Here is a 15,501-nt window from a genome sequence, read left to right on the forward strand (position 1 = left end):
AGAAAAAATGAAAGGGAGGCATCGTCGGAGGAAGGACTGAGGAACTTCTTGCTTGTGTTTGGTTAACCACTTCACACGTAGATAAATTGGTCCAGACATTATATTATAATTATTATTACGAAATAATGAGAAGGAAAAAGAAAAAGAAAGAAACATAGTATGAGCCTATGAGGACGGAAGGGCATTTTACTCTTTTCACTATACTCATTAATACACAGCCACCTTTTTAATTTGTCTGTTTCACAACTAATACAACAACAGTTGGCCAAAAAATTCTGTTGTTTTCACTTCTTTCTTCCCCTGTCCTACTGTTCCCTTCCTTTTCCCCCCATCCCCCTCTCTGCTTATCAAAAGTACATCTTTGTTCTTGCCCGCTTAGTCGATTGGCTGCATCTCCAATTTTTTTGCTGTGAATTTCATCAGTGGTGGTTTCAATTTCTGTTTTCTTGAATTCGACAGGTATTATACTGCATCTTTCATACTTTTGACTTTTTTCATCAAAAGTAGCTTTATTTATGCCTTGTTTGATTCTTGTTTCCTCTTTTCCGTGACTATTTGTCTAATTTCTTGTTTTTGTGGTTTAATTACAAGTTACAAAAGCTACCTGCTGTTCATTGGTCTAGCTTCCTTTCCCTCTTTCTTCTTTATGATCAAGTTTTACTTGAAGATTGTACGTATGCTTCAAAAGAAGATAGATTCTATAGAGAACTCGTATGGACATGGGATAATTGAATGCATCATCAGTGAATTGGTGGTGATCACTGATCACCATAACTTTCTTTATGGGATGTTAATTATCAGTTTTCTGTTCCTTTGTTTTGCTTAAGGTATGGAGTTAGAAAGTCATCTCAAAGTCTTCCAGTTTTAGATTTTCGTTGACTTTGTGCTTCTCACTGGTCTTCTTGTGGAAATCTTATATGATACAAAGGAAGACATCTTGCTGAAGTTTTTTCTCTGCACTAAATTAAGGAGTCATGGCTACTGGCTTTTGGGTATCATGTTGATTGCCGTGTTAGATGGATTTATAAGGTGTACTTTTGTCATACAAAATTCAGTAGAAAAGATATATTTTTGAATTGAGGAATTACATTGTGCAAAAAGAAGGGGAGCCTTGGCGTAACTGCTAAAGTTGCTGCCATGTAACCAAAGTTCAAGCCGCCTCTTGTAGAAATGCAAGGTAAGGCTGCGTACAATAGACCCTTGTGGTCCGGCCCTTCCCCGAAACCCCGAGCATAGCGGGAGCTAAGTACAACGGACTTCTCTTTACGTTGTGCAAAAAAATTACAGTTTTTGGTCCTCGGTGATCCATTGATTTAAGCTATCAAGTGTGGACATTGACCCTTTTTGTTTTCTTTTTCAATGGTTTTTGACATTTATGGATGCTGAATAGAATAGTTGAATTAACTAACCTGTGTGAATAAAACCTTCGAAGTTTCCTACGAGTTACTTTAATGATCTTGTTGTAGCCCACAAAGCAAAATGTATGTGTTTTTGCTATGCAACTAGTTATTGCAGAGTTAACATCCTAAGATCAAAACCAGTATGTTGGGAGTTAATGGATGTTCTGTATTCAGTCCCTTTTTTCTTTTCTTTTGATTGCTGCTGTATTGTTTAAAGAGGTAATTGATCACTCATGTAGGTACATTCTTGTTGGTGTCATCAATGAGATATTGATTAGTATTGAAGTCGGTTCTTAGCAGTCATGGACGTTGACGCAGCTTCAGCATTTAACGATCAGAAGGAAAAGCTGAATACTTTTCTTGAGGTGACTTATTGAATCCGTTAGAATGTTTACTTTGCTTTTGTGCTTCTAATTTGCTAAGTTATCTCATCCATGTTGCAGATTGCCAATACAGAGAAGCAACTGTTGACATCAATTTACTCTAAAGGCCTTGTGCACAAAGATGTCCAGGAATTGTACCGTAGAGCCCGTAGCAGCTATGAGAATATTATTTTAAATAATTATGAAGTAGTGGGGCTTCAGGAAGTTGAATTCTCTCTGTGGAAACTTCACTATAAACACATTGATGAGTTCCGTAAAAGGATTCGGCAGGCTAATGCTGAGAAAAGGAAAAGTGAAGCACAAGAAGGTGATTCAAGTGCTGCCCGAGAGATTGACAATCATATGGAAGGGCTCAAGTCATTTCTATCTGAAGCTACTGAATTTTATCAGGAGTTAACTAAAAAACTCAGGAAAAGTTGTGGGCTCCCTAGGGAACTCTTACTTTGTAAGAATGGTAGCAGCTCACTTCCTCTCTTACCCATGAAGCTACCACAATGCCAATATGCTTGTCACCGTTTTCTTATTTGTCTGGGAGATCTGGCCAGATATGGTGAACTTTGTAAGAAACCGGATGCATGTACGTGGTCATTCGCGGCCACATACTACTTTGAAGCATCTAGGATATGGCCAGACAGTGGAAATCCGCATAATCAGGTAGTTTCTATGGTTAAATCTTGCAAGCTTGTCTGTTCTTGTTTCCTGCATCAAAGTTGAGATGATATCCGTTTCGAGGCTCTTATGATATTTTATTTTTATTTGCAGCTTGCACTATTGGCAACATACATTGGTGACCCTTTCCTTGCCTTGTACCATTGCATTAGAAGTTTAGCTGTTAAGGAACCATTCCCTGATGCCTGGAACAATCTTATGTTACTCTTTGAAGAGGTAATGTCAAAAGATTCTTCTCTTATTCTCCATTCTCCTTTTCTTGAGTAAAAGAAACTTGAAGTATATTATTTCCCTTTTGTTTCTTTTTTCCCCCATTTTCAGTGATCCCTCTTGACTCTAGAAGACTAAAACTTTTCATTGTTTTCTTGGGAATCTGCAGAACAGGTTATCTAATTTGCATTCACTGTCCAGTGGAGCGCACCTTGATTTGCTAAAACCATCAGTTTGGTGTTCCATGGATGCTATAAATGGTGCAACCAGCGGTTCTTCAAACAAGAATATGCCAGAAGCCCCTGAAACTGTTACCTCTGGAAAAGCTGATATATGGCTTCTGTTTGTCAGATTGATGAGTTTTTTTCTCGTGCACACCAGGTACACAGCATTTACCGGTTAAAGTCATTCAACCAGGCAATTGAGATAGTCCGCATATACAGTCTATGGTGTTACTTAATCCCTTTCCTCCCTTTGTTTCTTTAGTTCTTCATGGAGGAAGTTGACTAGTTCTGCTTGATTTACTAGCCTGCTTGTTTAACCTGCTTAAACATGTGCATGTTTTCAACAGTAATTTCCAAGTATAAACATTGCACTATAGGCATTATATACTGGAACTGAGGTTTCTAGTTGCTTTTAGAATGCTATGTTTCATTGATATAGTTACTTGCATTGCTTCTAAGACTACTCCATGTACAAAATTATCAGGATGTGATTGGTTGGCAAATCTGCTTGCTTTTGTTAAACTACGAGTCTGTTTTCTATTTATATTTTGTGAAGGAAGATTATTTTTGTCACTGATAATTTCAGCTATTTTTCAATTTTAAATTTTAGCTTTTATATTTTTAGTTTCTTTTTGCTATTTTGGGTGGTATTCCAAAACACTTCCATGCCAAATGAAAGGCGAAAAATATTGTGTTTATGTTTACCTTCATGGATATTCATACTTTCTATAACATAAATTTATGAAGCTGCATCCTTTGCTAAGGGAACTGCTTTTCTTAACATCTGAATCAATGGTATCAGGATAACTGGTGTGCAGCATCTTAATTCTTTTGACACAAATTTATTTATCTGATTGACTGTAGGCTTGTTGAAGTCCATGTTTTTTAATTAATTCTCTCAACTAGTCTTGATCCTTTGATTTCTTACATTATACCACCCAAAGTCTGCCTTTCAATTTGTTTTTTTCCTTTACTATTAAACTTTAACTTCATTCTGGATATAATTTCAGTGCTTCTAGATTTAATAAGCTTAGTGGCTTCCTTCACAGTACTGCAAATCATGTCATTGATTTATTTGAAAATTTCTAAAACGTCAGCCATTTCTCGAATGCAGCTTGGAAAACTTTCAATCTACTCTTGCATCCACTGTCAGACAATTGGAAGGTCTAGTGGTAATGGATGGTGATGAACTAAAGGCTGCTCTAGAGTCCTACCAGTTAATGGATCCATCGAGAAAAGGCCCTTATTGTGCTCTTCAGCTTGTCTCCATTTTCATCTTTATCTTCCATAGCCTGACTGAGAGTGGGGATGGAGTGGATCCAAAGAAAGATAACAAGCAGCAATCTGCTTTGACACAACTGGCAGTAGCTGCTACTTTCATTTGCATTGGTCGCCTTGTTGAGAAAACTGTAGCAAGAAATAACACACAAACTTGCCCCCTTTTACCCACTGTCTGTGTGTTTGTAGAGTGGTTAGTGAACGTACTTGATAGAGCAGAAGCACATGCAAGAGATGAAAAGGTCCAGAGTGCTATGTCTTACTTTTTTGGTGCTTTAGCTGATCTTCTGAATCGGCTTGATCCTTGTGAGAACGGCCTTGCTTCAGAAAATAGTGCTCTTTGGGAAGACCATGAACTGAAGGGGTTTGATCCGTTGGCCCATGCTCACAAGTCTTTGGACTTCACGAGCCATTTGGAATCCATAGATAATTTCAATAATAAGAGTGTGTGTCGTTCACGGCGTATCTTTTGTGCAGCAACTAAACTGGCTGACAGATCCAGTCACTTAAGAAAATGGATCTCTCATGATAAAACAGGCAAAAGATTCTACATCATGGAGTCAGAATTAGCGGATAAGGAAAAGTCAGGAGTAGCTGAATCTGGTTCGACTCTTCAGCTAAAAGGATCTTATCAGAATAATTGTGGAATGGCGAAAGAAAATGGAGAGAGTCAAGATCACCCTTGCCGCAACAGCCAATCCATTACCACAGATGAGGAAGAAGTCATTCTTTTCAAGCCCATCACAAGACATAACTCTGCACCAATATATACATCAGGCACCTCATGCGATCAATCCTCCATCAACGTTGTCTATGGAACTACACCGTCTGATGAATCATTGCGCCGTGCCACATCATTGATTTCTGAGCAAAGCCAACCACAGAATGATATTTTCAGTTTCCGCCCGGAAAATACAAACTTGAGGTACAGCAAGCCACTCAAGCAGTCTGCTGCTTTCCCTGCCGGACCACCATCTCTGAGTGCTTGGGTCCTTGAGAAGGAAAGTCCAAGAAACGAGAGGGGGACAAGGGATTTAAATAAGCATCAGTTAAGCCCAATCGATGAACTAGCTTCTGAATCCTTATCTGATCTCTCCTTAAAGGAAACTAGAGATCACAAAGTTTGTTCCATGCCAGTTTCTGCAGCTATACATGATACTCCTCCTCCATATATCTCTCCCGTGCCCTCAGCTCCATTATTACCCGAAGATGCTTCTTGGTTTAAGGGAAACACACCACTTTTTCCTAACAAGAGTGCATTTGGGACCAAGGAAGGGGACGGTATTCTTGGCGCATCACCAGTGAGTGGATACTCAAGTCCATCTACAGTTCGTGGACCGCTTGATTTTGTTGCAGGTGGTACAGGATTTGTTGAGGGATACCCACCATTACTTGGAATGAGTTCATCTGAATGGCTATATCACTACAGAAACAGTCAGAACTTCGAGCGAGTCAGCAATCCAGTATGGCCTGTTCACTCTAATGCACCAGCAAACTATGGAAACCTGAACGCGACCAATCTTACCAGGTTTGATGTTTTAGATCAGTGGGGAAATCACTTGGCTTCTAGTCCAATGGTGTACTTGGAGAGCCCACAGTTGCATCCAAGTCCTCCCCTCGCCTATGGCGCAGAAGAACAAAGAACGGATAAACATTTTCTTGGTTACCAAAGAGCATCCCCGTATGTATGTGGCACTGGAATGGACTTGAGATCGGAGCAGCCAACGCTTCTTAACTATCTCAAAGAAAGAGAACGGCAAATACCGCCAGAGTCTCAATTTAAAGGTCCTAATTTCATGGGAAACTAAGATCTATCATCAATACTCATAATTCAGGCATTTTTCAACCTGCATTGCCTTACTATATATATAAATGAATTGCGGCAACATGAACTTTGTAAGTGTGAAATCTGTAAAATGTATGTTTTTGATAGGTTGTGAGCTGAGAAAGTGCTTTCAAGAATGTTGTAACCTGTAGAATTGTTCAAGATGAATGCTCATTTCTCATTTTGTAAAGTTATCTTGTGGACCGGACCTTCCTCGAACCTCGTGCTTAGCGGGAGCTTAGTGCACATGACTGCCTTTTTAAAATTATCTTGTTTTCTGGAAGTCATTTCCAATGAATGGTTATGGGACGACTTGAAGAGCATGAACATATTTCTGTTAAGTCGTATTTTGGCAGGGGTGTGCATTCGGTTTTCGGTTCAATTTTGCGTTATTTGGTTTTGGTTTAAAAAAGTGAAATCCACTCCGAACCAAAATAAGTTTGGTTTGGTTCGATATTTCTCTTTCCGGTTCAGTTTTTTCAGTTTGGTTATTTCGTTATGTCATATAAGATAATTAACATAATCAAATATTTGTATTTTATGGTGAGAAAATAAATTTTATAGAGAATGAGAAGTAATAATATTAAATTTCTTAAATATAGTTTTTAATATTAGTAATGGATAAAACTTTAAAACATAATATTTAAAAATAGCATGTCCAAACATAAAAATTCAAAATCTAAATCGTAATTCCAATTCAAAGGAGAATAATCCGTGCTTGAAAATATTAAAACCTGAACAAACATGGCAAAATGGTCTCCTGATCACTTAAACTTGTACCTAATTGTTAATCCGGTAAACAAGCTTACAATTTTTTTATTTAAACACCTCAACTTGATGGAACAATTTTGACCGTTGATTATGCTTATGTGACAGTGACATAGGTAATATGGACAAAATGCGTGCCAATCACACAATCTTTTGATTTTAAAAAAATACTAAAATCAAAAGGAAAAATTAAAAAATGAAAAAGAAAAGGGAAAAAGCACCCCGTCCCATCACTACTCGCCTCTCCCCTCTTTCTTCTTTTCACCAGTAACCTCTCCCCGATTATCTGCCGTCAATCCATATAAAGAACTAAAAAATTATATGTGACCATTGAATTTTTCTCTCGTCATCTTTCTCTGAAATTAAGTAATTACAACAAAGGTAGCAGCAATTTTTATTTGTTAGAGAGAGCTAAAATTAAAGTAAATGCATGAAATAGAATTAGTCGCATATTTTTAAATATTAAAAGAAATAAAAGGCATGAAATATAATTAGTAGCATATTCAAAATAAATTAAAGAAGGTATTTTTACTTTATTAATCATACTTGATTGATAGGGTAGGTAAAAAATTGGTATTCAACAATCAAGATGCTACCCTTACATTGTTCCCTTCTTAAATACTTTCACCATATAGATTACTGGAAAAATTGACATTTGATTTGTAAATTGATCTTGGTTGCCAACTGTCTGGAATGACACTCGGCGCGATGACACTTTACTTTGTTTCTGAAGTAAGTCTCAGGAAAAAAAGGAGGTTTCTGTGTGTCTGGTTGTATGTCAACACTCCAAGTTGCCCCAATCATTCGCTGCATAGGTGCCCAAGTCGAATTGCTTGTTTGGATTTCAACTAAAAAAAGGTCACCATCTCCATCTACTGCTTCAGATGTAACTGCGAAGAAATTAGGATTGGATCCTTTGTCCACCTTAAAAAAGATATTTGTATTGTAATTACATGTTACCCTGTAAGGTTTAATAAAAATAAAAGAAATTAATGCATTAGCGGGTGTTCCACCCCCCCCCCCAAAAAAACTCTGTATGAGATGGAACAAATAAAGTAACTTTTAGTTTTTGTATAACAAACTCACCTTGGTAAAAAATCGAGATTCTTCCGGCATTGTATATTAACACCCCGTAAAATTCGGCTTAGGTATTAATGAGTTAAAGGAGTAGTAAGGATATATTTTGAACATGTGAAGTCCCATGGGGATGATTATGGGTAAAAATAGTTGTTTCAAAATCAAGATGGAAAGTGAGGTGCATAAGATTTGACAAAATCGACTAAGTTTGCAGAAGGTCTATATTCCAGCAGGATTTAGTGAAAATTTGTAAGGAATTGGGAAACACTCAAAGAATTCAAGTTATAGTCCTTTGAAATAGCTTTCCAATGATATATAGTGGAGCCCAAACGGAGCTCTGTGCAAAAGGTTATGCCCGTTTTACATAATGGTGTATAACCACCGCGGTCCTGCGGCGTTTTTACCGCGACCACGGTGGTGAGGCAGTATCCCAGCGATTTACCGCGGTCGCACCAACTGGGACGCGGTGGACGACTTGGGAAGTCGTTCTTTTAGCCTTATTTCATCCCCCACAGCCCCAAAACATAAAAACTTGCTCTAGAAAGGAAGACTCTCAAAAACCTAACTCATTAAGGGTCCTTCCACCACCCAAGGTAAGTTTTAATGGTGATTCTAAGTTAATTGCAATTTCCTAATATCTTACTAACAAGGGTAAGCCCTCCATATCATTAGATATTCGATTGGGACATCATTGTTGAGAGAAGGAAGCCTAGAACTCGAATTCAAAGGGTTTGAACTTCAAAAAGGTAATGTCTTCACCCTCTAATTGATTCTAGCATTGGTTTAATGATTATAAACCCTAGTTCATGAGATATGAGTTGATGGCTTTGATAGAAAAGCATGAACGATTATAGGTTGGGGTGTTGAGTGTTGATTATTGGTTAAGGGTGTTGTTTACCTTATGGGTGATGAAGAATAATGTTGATTATAATCATTTGAGACTTTAGAATTTATCTAGGAACAAGAGAATGAGTCGTTGGGTATAGAGACACCATTAATAAGGACTATAAAGCTTTATTTTCACCAAGTATTTGATAAAATGTTTAAGTGACCAAACATGAGCACCATAGCTAATATGGAATCCCTTTGACTTGTATTGCTTTAGATTAAAATTGAAAGGGTTGACAAACGTTGCATTACGCTCAAGGGCAGGAAGTTAAGGTATGTAAGGCTAACTCTTTACGTTGGGAATGTCTATGATTCTCCCTACGTCCCATTCATTATGACCATTATCAGTTTCCTCAGAAAGTAACTATGCCTTAGTTCCCTGAATAGTAGTAGAACTTCTATTCTCTAGATGGCATAGTCTCATAATCATTCGATATTCTATGAGTTTCAGTTATGACAAATCAACTTATTATGAATACTCATCTCAGTCTAATCCTATTTACTATTCCAGTATCATATAACTCGGTATGACTCATTATTTCAGTATCATGTATTGTAATATGATTCTCAGTTCTTGATTTTATATTCTTGAATGTTGAACACCTGTATTTGGGCTTGAGGCCGCAGTTTATGCTTTATGCATCTTTGGGCCTGAGGCTGCAGTTATGTATACGTACACTTAGGCCCGAGGCCGCAGTTGTGCACACACACACACACACACACACACACACACACACATATATATATATATATATATATATATATATATATATATATATATATATATATATATATATTGGTCATGAGGCCGCAGTTTCATATTCAGAGAAACAGGTTGTTCATCATTCGAAAGAGAGAGTATTTATATCCTTACTTCCTTGTTCAGTTATCAGTTTATCAGCTAGCAGTTCAGTTTCAGTTTCAGTATTTACAGTTCTTTTCTTCAGCTGTTTTACGTACTGGTGCAATTCAAATGTACTGACGTCCCTTTTTGCCCGGGGTCTGCATCTCGCGATGCAGGTAACGATTTTCAGGTTGACGATTCTGCTTGCTAGGACATCTCGTATCAGCTATTGGTGAGCCCCAGTCTTTCAGTTATCTCTCTTTTATTTTAGTCATTATAGTATTTCAGTTAATAAGGTATACCAGGGACCTTGTCCCGGTAGCATTTTCAGTGGTCTTTGAGGCTTCGTACACTATAACCCAGTCAGTCAGATATTAGCAGGCTTTCATGTGTTAGCCTTGTCGGCTACTTGTTTATACTTGCAGACCTTTTTAGTATTTTCCGCATCGATGATATTTCAGTCAAACTCTTTAGTAGATTTTCATGTTTTATATTTACCTTTAGCTCATAGATATACCACGTGTTGATCCAGCTTGGTTCACTCGGTCATATGCAGTCAGGCACCGAGTGTCGTGTTACGCCCAGACCATAGTTTAGGGTATGACAAAGCTTGGTATCAGAGCCCTAGGCTCAAGAGTCCTAGGGAGCCTATGAAGCCATGTCCAGTGGGGTCTCTTTTATGTGTGTGTGCGCGCCACACATGTAAACAGTTGACCACCAAGACATCTAATTGTTCCATTTCCTTCATACTCTAGATTGTGCAGTTAGAGCTATGCTTTCAAGAATCTTTCTAACCCGCGCGAATTGCGTATTTCAGAAAAATGCCTGCAAAAAGAAAATACACCAGGAGGGCCTCAGCTACTAGCCAGGGGGCCACAACTAATACTGCTCAGGAGGAGGACACTCCGGCCCAGGGGGTTGCACCGGGCTTAGTGCCCAGTGCCTCAGACATGGATGTCAGGGGAGCTATCTAGTTGCTCACCCAGATTGTTGCTACTCAGGCTCAAAGGCAGGGAACAACTGATGTTCATGGGATGGGCAGTTCCAGGTCTAGGGAATTCCTCAACATGAAACCTCCCATCTTCACAGGGTCCAAATAGGATGAGGATCCGCAAAACTTCATTGATGAGGTTCAGAAGATATTTTGAGTGATGCATGCTACAGACACTAAGGCAGCAGAGCTTGTTGCGTACCAGCTGAAGGATATTGCCAACACTTGGTATGAAACCTGGGAAGAGTCCCGAGGGGAGGATGCAGATCCTGCGACTTAGAAGGAGTTTGCAGATGCGTTCCTTGAGCACTTTCTACCCATTGAGGTCTTGGAAGCTAAGGCTTTGGAGTTTTAGAGACTCAGACAGAATGATATGAGTGTGAATGAGTACTACCTCAAGTTCGTCTCTATGACCAAGTATGCTCCGGAAATGGTACGTGATATGAGGGCCAGAGTTAGGCGGTTTGTGTTGGGGCTTTCAGATGATTTGTTTGCAGATGCTAATATAGTTGCTCAAAATAATGACATGACCATCACTAAGATGGTTGCCTTTGTTCAAGGGAACGAAGACAAGTTGAAGGAAGAAGAGCGACTACGGAGAGAGAAGGAGAGGGAATTCAACAAGAGAGCTAAGTCTGCAGGAAATTTCAACCATGAGGATCTCAAACAGGAGGCAATCGCCAGTTTTTCAAGAAATCAAAATCAGGACCTGCTCCATCTTCATCTAGTGCACCGGTTTAGAGGTTAAAGTTTAACAAGAAAAACCAATATTTCAGATCAGCAGACTCACAGTCACAGGCTAGTGTGGGCTACTATTTGCAACACGTGTGGTAAGAGGCACCCATGGTTGTATCGTTTGGGCACAAATTGTTACTTTGGGTGAGATCAGCAGGGCCGTTTCTTGAGGGATTGCCCATCGGCAAAGCAGAACAATAGAGGCAATGAAGCTCAGTCCACTAATTCAGCAGCCCATCATAACTCTTAGGATCAACAAGGGTGCGGTGCAGCAAAGTCTAATAATGCAAGCGATGGTCGAAACCACTTGTATGCACTGGCATACCGTTAGGATACAGAGGCTCATGAAGATGTTGGCACAGGTATGCTAACAATATTCACTTTTGATGTCTATACTTTTATAGATCTGGAGTCCACCCTATCTTATGTAACCCTATATATTGCAAAGAAATTTGGGATAGAACCAGAAAAGTTATGTGAACCTTTTGAAGTGTCCATTCCAGTTAGAGAATCAGTTATAGCAAGGTGTATCTATAAGGGATGTCCAGTCAAAGTGCATCATCGTCTTACTGCAACATACTTAGTAGAATTGGAGATGGTAGACTTCGATGTAATCATGGGCATGGATTGGTTAGAGTCCTGTTATGCCACAGTGGGTTGTAGAACCAAAATAGTAAGTTTTGAATTTCCTGGTGAACCAGTCTTAGAATGGAAGGGTGATGTAGTAACACCTAGGGGTAGGTTTATTTCCTATCTTAAAGCTAGAAAGATGATCTCCAAGGGATATATCTATCACCTGGTTCGAGTTAAGGATGCAGATGCTCAAATCCCCACTCTCCAGTCGGTACCAATTGTAAATGAGTTTCCAGAAGTGTTTCCCGAAGATCTCCCTGGAATCCCTCCCGATAGAGAGATTGACTTTGGAATTGATCTACTTCCAGTCACTAAGCCGATATCTATTTCGCCTTATAGAATGGCTCTAGTAGAGTTGAAGAGTTAAAAGTCCAGTTGAAAAATCTTCTAGATAAGGGATTTATAAGGCCAAAGTGTCTCACTTTGGGGCGCACCGGTCTTGTTTGTCCGAAAGAAGGATGGGTCTTTGCGTATGTGCATTGACTATCATTAATTGAATAAATTCACTATCAAGAACAAGTACCCTCTTCGCAGAATAGATGATTTATTTGATCAACTTCAGGGTGCCCAGTGTTATTCCAAGATTGACCTCAGATCGGGATACCATCAGTTGAAGGTTAAGGAAGTTGATATTCCAAAAATAGCTTTTAGGACTCGATATGGGCATTTCGAACTTTTGGTAATGTCATTCGGTTTAACGAATGCACCAACAGCTTTCACGGACCTTATGAATAGGGTCTTCAAGCCTTATCTTGATTTGTTTGTTATCGTGTTTATTGATGACATCTTGATTTATTCCAGTAGCGAGACTGACCATGTCGAACATCTCAGAATTGTGTTGCAGACACTGCAGGATCACAAGCTATATGCAGAATTTTCTAAGTGTGAATTCTGGTTGAAATCAGTAGTGTTTTTGGGCCATGTAATCTCAAGGGAAGGCGTGAAGGTGGACTCTCAGAAAACAGAGGCAGTAGAAAATTGGCCTAGACCCACCTCAGTATCCGATATAAGAAGTTTATTGGGTCTAGCAGGCTATTATAGGCATTTCGTAGAGGGATTTTCTTCTATATCGTCCCCTTTGACTAGATTAACTCAGAAGAAAGTCAAGTTTCATGGTCGGACGCGTGCGAGAAAAGTTTTGAGGAGTTAAAGAAGAGGTTGACTTCAGCTCCAGTCCTGACACTATCGGAAGGAACCGAAGGGTTCGTTGTTTATTGTGATGCTTTAGGGGTTGGTCTTAGGTGTGTATTAATGCAGCATGGTAAAGTCATATCCTACGCATCGAGGCAACTCAAGGCTCACGAGAAGAATTATCTGAATCATGATCTTGAATTAGCAGCTATGGTATTTGCACTTAATATCTGGCGCCATTATTTGTATGGGGTATATGTTGACATTTTTACAAATCACAAGAGTCTCCAATACATCTTCAAGCAAAGAGAATTAAATCTAAGTCAGAGGAGGTGGCTCGAATTACTTAAAGATTATGATGTTGATATCCTCTATCATCCGGGGAAGGCAAATGTTGTAGCCGATGCTCTCAGTCGGCGTTCTATGGGAAGCGTAGCTCATGTTGAGGCAGACAAACTATGATGAAGGAAATCCACAAGCAAGTCTAGGAGTTCGACTTTTGGACTCCGAAGATGGCGGCGCTGTTCTCCAGAACAGGGCTGAATCCTCCTTAGTAGCCGAAGTAAAAGAAAAACACTTAAGTGATCCCTACTTATTGCAGGTGAAGGAAGGAATTCACAAACACAAGACTATGGATTTTGAGCAATAGGGAGATGATGGTACTATGAGATACAAAGGCAAACTATGCGTTCCAAACGTAGATGGGCTCAGAGAACGGATTATGTCAGAAGCCCACAATTCCAGGTATTCTATTCACCCAGGTTCCACAAAGATGCATCATGATCTTAAGGAGGTTTATTGGTGGAACGATATGAAAAAGAATATAGCAGACTTCGTGGCTAAGTGTCCAAATTGTCAGCAGGTGAAAGTCAAACACCAGAGACCTGGCGGTTTAACTCAGAATATAGAAATTCATGTTTGCAAATGGGAAATGATAAACATGGACTTCATAACAGGTCTACCTCGCTCGTTCCGGAAGCATGATTCGATTTGGGTGATTGTAGACTGACTTACCAAGTCAGTTCACTTCTTGCCAGTGAAGACTACAGATTCGGCCAAGGATTATGCCAAGTGTATATCAAAGAAATTGTCCGATTGCATAGGACTCCTTTGTCCATTATCACAGATCGTGGTGCTCAGTTCACAGCAAACTTTTGGAAATCCTTTTAGAAGGGATTGGGCACAAGGGTGAACCTCAACACCGCTTTTCATCCTCAGACAGATGGCCAGGAGGAGCGCACCATTCAGACTCTTGAGGACATGTTGAGAGCGTGTGTTATTGATTTTAAAGGTAATTGGGACAATCATCTACCTCTCATTGAGTTTGCTTATAATAACAGCTATCACTCTAGTATCATGATGGCACCGTATGAAGCTTTGTATGGGCGAAGGTGTAGATCACCAATTGGTTGGTTCGAAGTCGGAGAAGCAGAGTTGTTAGGACCCGATTTGGTCTATCAAGCTATGGAGAAAGTCAACTTGATACAAAGGCATTTGAAGATGGCTCAAAGTCGCCAAAAGTCCTATTCGGACGTGCGACGTAGAGACTTAGACTTCCAAGTTGATGATTGGGTGTTTCTGAAAGTATCGCCCATGAAAGGCGTTATGAGATTTGGGAAGAAGGGAAAACTTAGTCTCCGCTATATTGGTCCATATAGAATCCTGCAAAGGATCGGACATGTGGCTTATGAGTTAGAATTTCCACATGTACACCCAGTGTTTCATGTGTCCATGTTGAAGAAATTCATGGGAGACCCGTCATTTGTGGTTCCTACAGAGGTTATAGGGGTTAAAGACAGCCTGTCTTACGAAGAAATTCCAGTGGCTATTCTTGATCGTCAAATCCGCAAGCTCAGAGCTAAGGAAATTGCTTCAGTAAAAGTGCTTTAGAGGAATCAAAAGGTTGAAGAGGCTACATGGGAAGCCGAGGAGGACATGAAGTCCAGATATCCCCATCTCTTTGAAGAGCAAAAGGAAAATGTGGAAGGTAATTAACCTTTCCATTCAGGTCTTATATTATAATCTCCATGTCCTTCAGTATTTACCCAGCTTAGTATTTAGTGATCACATGCTCGTCCAGTTTGATATACATGTATTCATGATATTTCAGTATTCCCATATCTCCATCACACCCGTTTAATGTCCATAGATAGCCGTAGTTGCAACCAGGACTATCATTCGAGGACGAATGATTCCAAGGGGGAGATAATGTAACACCCCATAAAATTCAGCTTAGGTATGAATGAGTTAAAGGAGTAGTAAGGATATATTTTGAACATGTGAGGTCCCATCGGGATGATTATGGGTAAAAATAGTTGTTGAAAATCAAGATGGAAAGTGAGGTGCATAAGATTTGACAAAATCGACTAAGTTTGCAGAAGGTCTGTCTTCCAGCAGGGTTTAGTGGAAATTTGTACGGATTTGAGAAAAACGCAAAGCATGAAT

At 39.4% G+C, this 15,501-nt stretch overlaps 1 protein-coding gene across 1 annotated transcript; it reads left to right on the forward strand.

Moving 5' to 3' along the window:
* Nucleotides 1-200: 200 nt before the first annotated feature.
* LOC104247992 (nonsense-mediated mRNA decay factor SMG7-like) lies at nucleotides 201-6,197 on the forward strand. Its single transcript, XM_009804162.2, has 6 exons — nucleotides 201-459; nucleotides 1,640-1,765; nucleotides 1,844-2,437; nucleotides 2,546-2,668; nucleotides 2,832-3,043; nucleotides 4,001-6,197. Exons 2-6 carry the CDS (start codon nucleotides 1,703-1,705, stop codon nucleotides 5,970-5,972), a joined length of 2,964 nt encoding a protein of 987 aa, XP_009802464.1. The 5' UTR covers nucleotides 201-459; nucleotides 1,640-1,702; the 3' UTR covers nucleotides 5,973-6,197.
* The last annotated feature ends 9,304 nt before the right edge of the window (nucleotides 6,198-15,501 follow it).

The sequence above is a fragment of the Nicotiana sylvestris genome, chromosome 2, assembly GCF_000393655.2.
Source record: "Nicotiana sylvestris chromosome 2, ASM39365v2, whole genome shotgun sequence".
NCBI lineage: Eukaryota > Viridiplantae > Streptophyta > Magnoliopsida > Solanales > Solanaceae > Nicotiana > Nicotiana sylvestris.

Bases quoted from the DNA above. Each gene is read 5' to 3' on its own strand.
- LOC104247992 (XM_009804162.2), top strand. From the start codon at position 1,703: ATGGACGTTGACGCAGCTTCAGCATTTAACGATCAGAAGGAAAAGCTG. The intron at 2,669-2,831 runs GTAATGTCAAAA...GGGAATCTGCAG, and splicing joins TTATGTTACTCTTTGAAGAG to AACAGGTTATCTAATTTGCA. The intron at 3,044-4,000 runs GTACACAGCATT...TCTCGAATGCAG, and splicing joins TTTTTTCTCGTGCACACCAG to CTTGGAAAACTTTCAATCTA.